Consider the following 1,846-nt stretch of genomic DNA (forward strand, 5'->3'; position numbering starts at 1 on the left):
TTCATTTGAAAGGGCCTTAAAATGGCCAGCCCAACCTAGCTCTAAAAGGGCTGCGGATGTATGGGCTAGCCCTTCACTTTTTTCCAAATTCTTTTTTTATAAGAAAATTTCCTTTCAATATAAATTTGAACGTATAATTATGTCCATTGATAACATTTCTAACATATGATTATATGAAAGTACACAATTCTACGACCACTTATTGCATATTCAATACTCATCGTCAAGCACATTTGAAGCCTTTTGTGATAAAGTTGTCTTAATTAAGATCTTCATCTACATTCATATTCAAATTTAATTAGTTAAACATTATCAAATAACTACGTTTTAATAACTAGTAATATTTAAATTCACTTAAAACTATTACCACCACTTTGAGTTTGGGTAAAACTGTGCAACAAATTTCGAGTAGCACAAGTGTTACACTTTGATGGTGGATGGAACTTTTATATTGGGTGATTAGGAATTTTGGTATCAGGAATTTAACGCTAAATGAGTTAAGTATTGTGTATGATACTACGACTTATTCAATCATCGCTATTCCTAGTTTTTACTTTTTTTCCACAATTTTCTTTTAAATTTTAAATTTAAATTGAAATGACGATCATGAATGCAACTTCGATACTATGTGATTAGGATTTAACGCTAAATGAGTAAAGTATTGTGCAGATGTTAATGACTTGTTTGACCAAGCTTCCAAATCAGCTTATTTGAAAAGTATTTTTCCAAAAGTGCTTTTCAAAAAAGTACTTTTGACGAAAAATAATTTGTGATTGGCCAATTAATTTAAAAAGCAATTTAGAACAGCAATTCGTGTTTGACCAAGCTTTCAAAAAAATGCTTCTAACTGTATTTTTCTTAAAAGTGTTTTTAGGCAGAAGCTATTTTTTTAAACTTCTGAAAAATAGTTTTTTTTTTTTTTTGGGTAACTACCATTTTTTGTATTAATCACCAATGAACCATTACAAGCACCATAGCACAGCTTATACCTCAACTTGCTATCAGTACAACCACCATTACACACACCTAGTTAGAACTTTTACAAAAAGAAATGCTGAATCATACTTCTAAGCCTACGATTAGCTCTAACAACACATACATAAACAATTTCTCTAGCTATGCTATCACTAGTCCTACTCTTGTCCTCAAACACCCTTTGATTCCTTTCCAGCCAAACAACATGTACACATTCAGCCAACATCATTCTGAATAGTCCTGCAGCCTGAGTCTTGCCCTTGCCATTCATAATCACCCATCGCAGATATTGGTCCCATGTAGCAGTAGTAGCTGGTTTCCTCTGAGCCCACTTGAGAACTTTGTTGCAAACAAGCTTGATGAAATGACATTCCATGAACAAATGATCCCTGGTTTCGAGATAGGCAGTACACAAAGAACAGATAGGATCAACAGCTAGTCCCCACTTACTAAGCCTATCAGCAGTTAACATCCTTCCATGGAAGTGTAGCCACATAGAAAATCTAGCTTTCGGTCTTGCATCATTAGCAAACATGAGACTTTTCCATGGTATCACAAACACTTGAGGCAATATAGATTGATATATATTTCTGACTAAACTATGCTTGCTATGAGGGTGAATTTGGAACTAAGACAGAAGCTGCTTAGTAAACAAAATTTGCCTTACCATCCAAGAAGCTTGTTGAGGAATGGGGCAATCAAAAAATGCTGCATCTTTTATGTAGTATGTATGCACCCACGTGATCCATAACTTGTCCTTTTTGTGTGCAAGATCCCAGCAGCATCTGGCAATGGCAGCTTGATTCCAAAGCTTGAGATTGATCAAATTGAGTCCTCCAGTTGCAAATGGCATACATATTCTCTCCCAAGC

The 1,846-nt window shown here is 34.7% G+C and overlaps 1 protein-coding gene across 1 annotated transcript; it reads right to left on the reverse strand.

Annotated features, from left to right (window-relative positions):
* Positions 1-210: 210 nt before the first annotated feature.
* LOC132619710 (uncharacterized) lies at positions 211-1,510 on the reverse strand. The gene is made up of 2 exons (XM_060334535.1): positions 1,100-1,510; positions 211-276 (listed from the first exon to the last, which is right to left on the reverse strand). The coding sequence occupies exons 1-2, from the start codon at positions 1,508-1,510 to the stop codon at positions 211-213; spliced, it is 477 nt and encodes a 158-aa protein (XP_060190518.1).
* Between the last annotated feature and the right edge of the window lie 336 nt (positions 1,511-1,846).

The sequence above is a fragment of the Lycium barbarum genome, chromosome 11 (assembly GCF_019175385.1).
Source record: "Lycium barbarum isolate Lr01 chromosome 11, ASM1917538v2, whole genome shotgun sequence".
Taxonomy (NCBI): Eukaryota; Viridiplantae; Streptophyta; class Magnoliopsida; order Solanales; family Solanaceae; genus Lycium; species Lycium barbarum.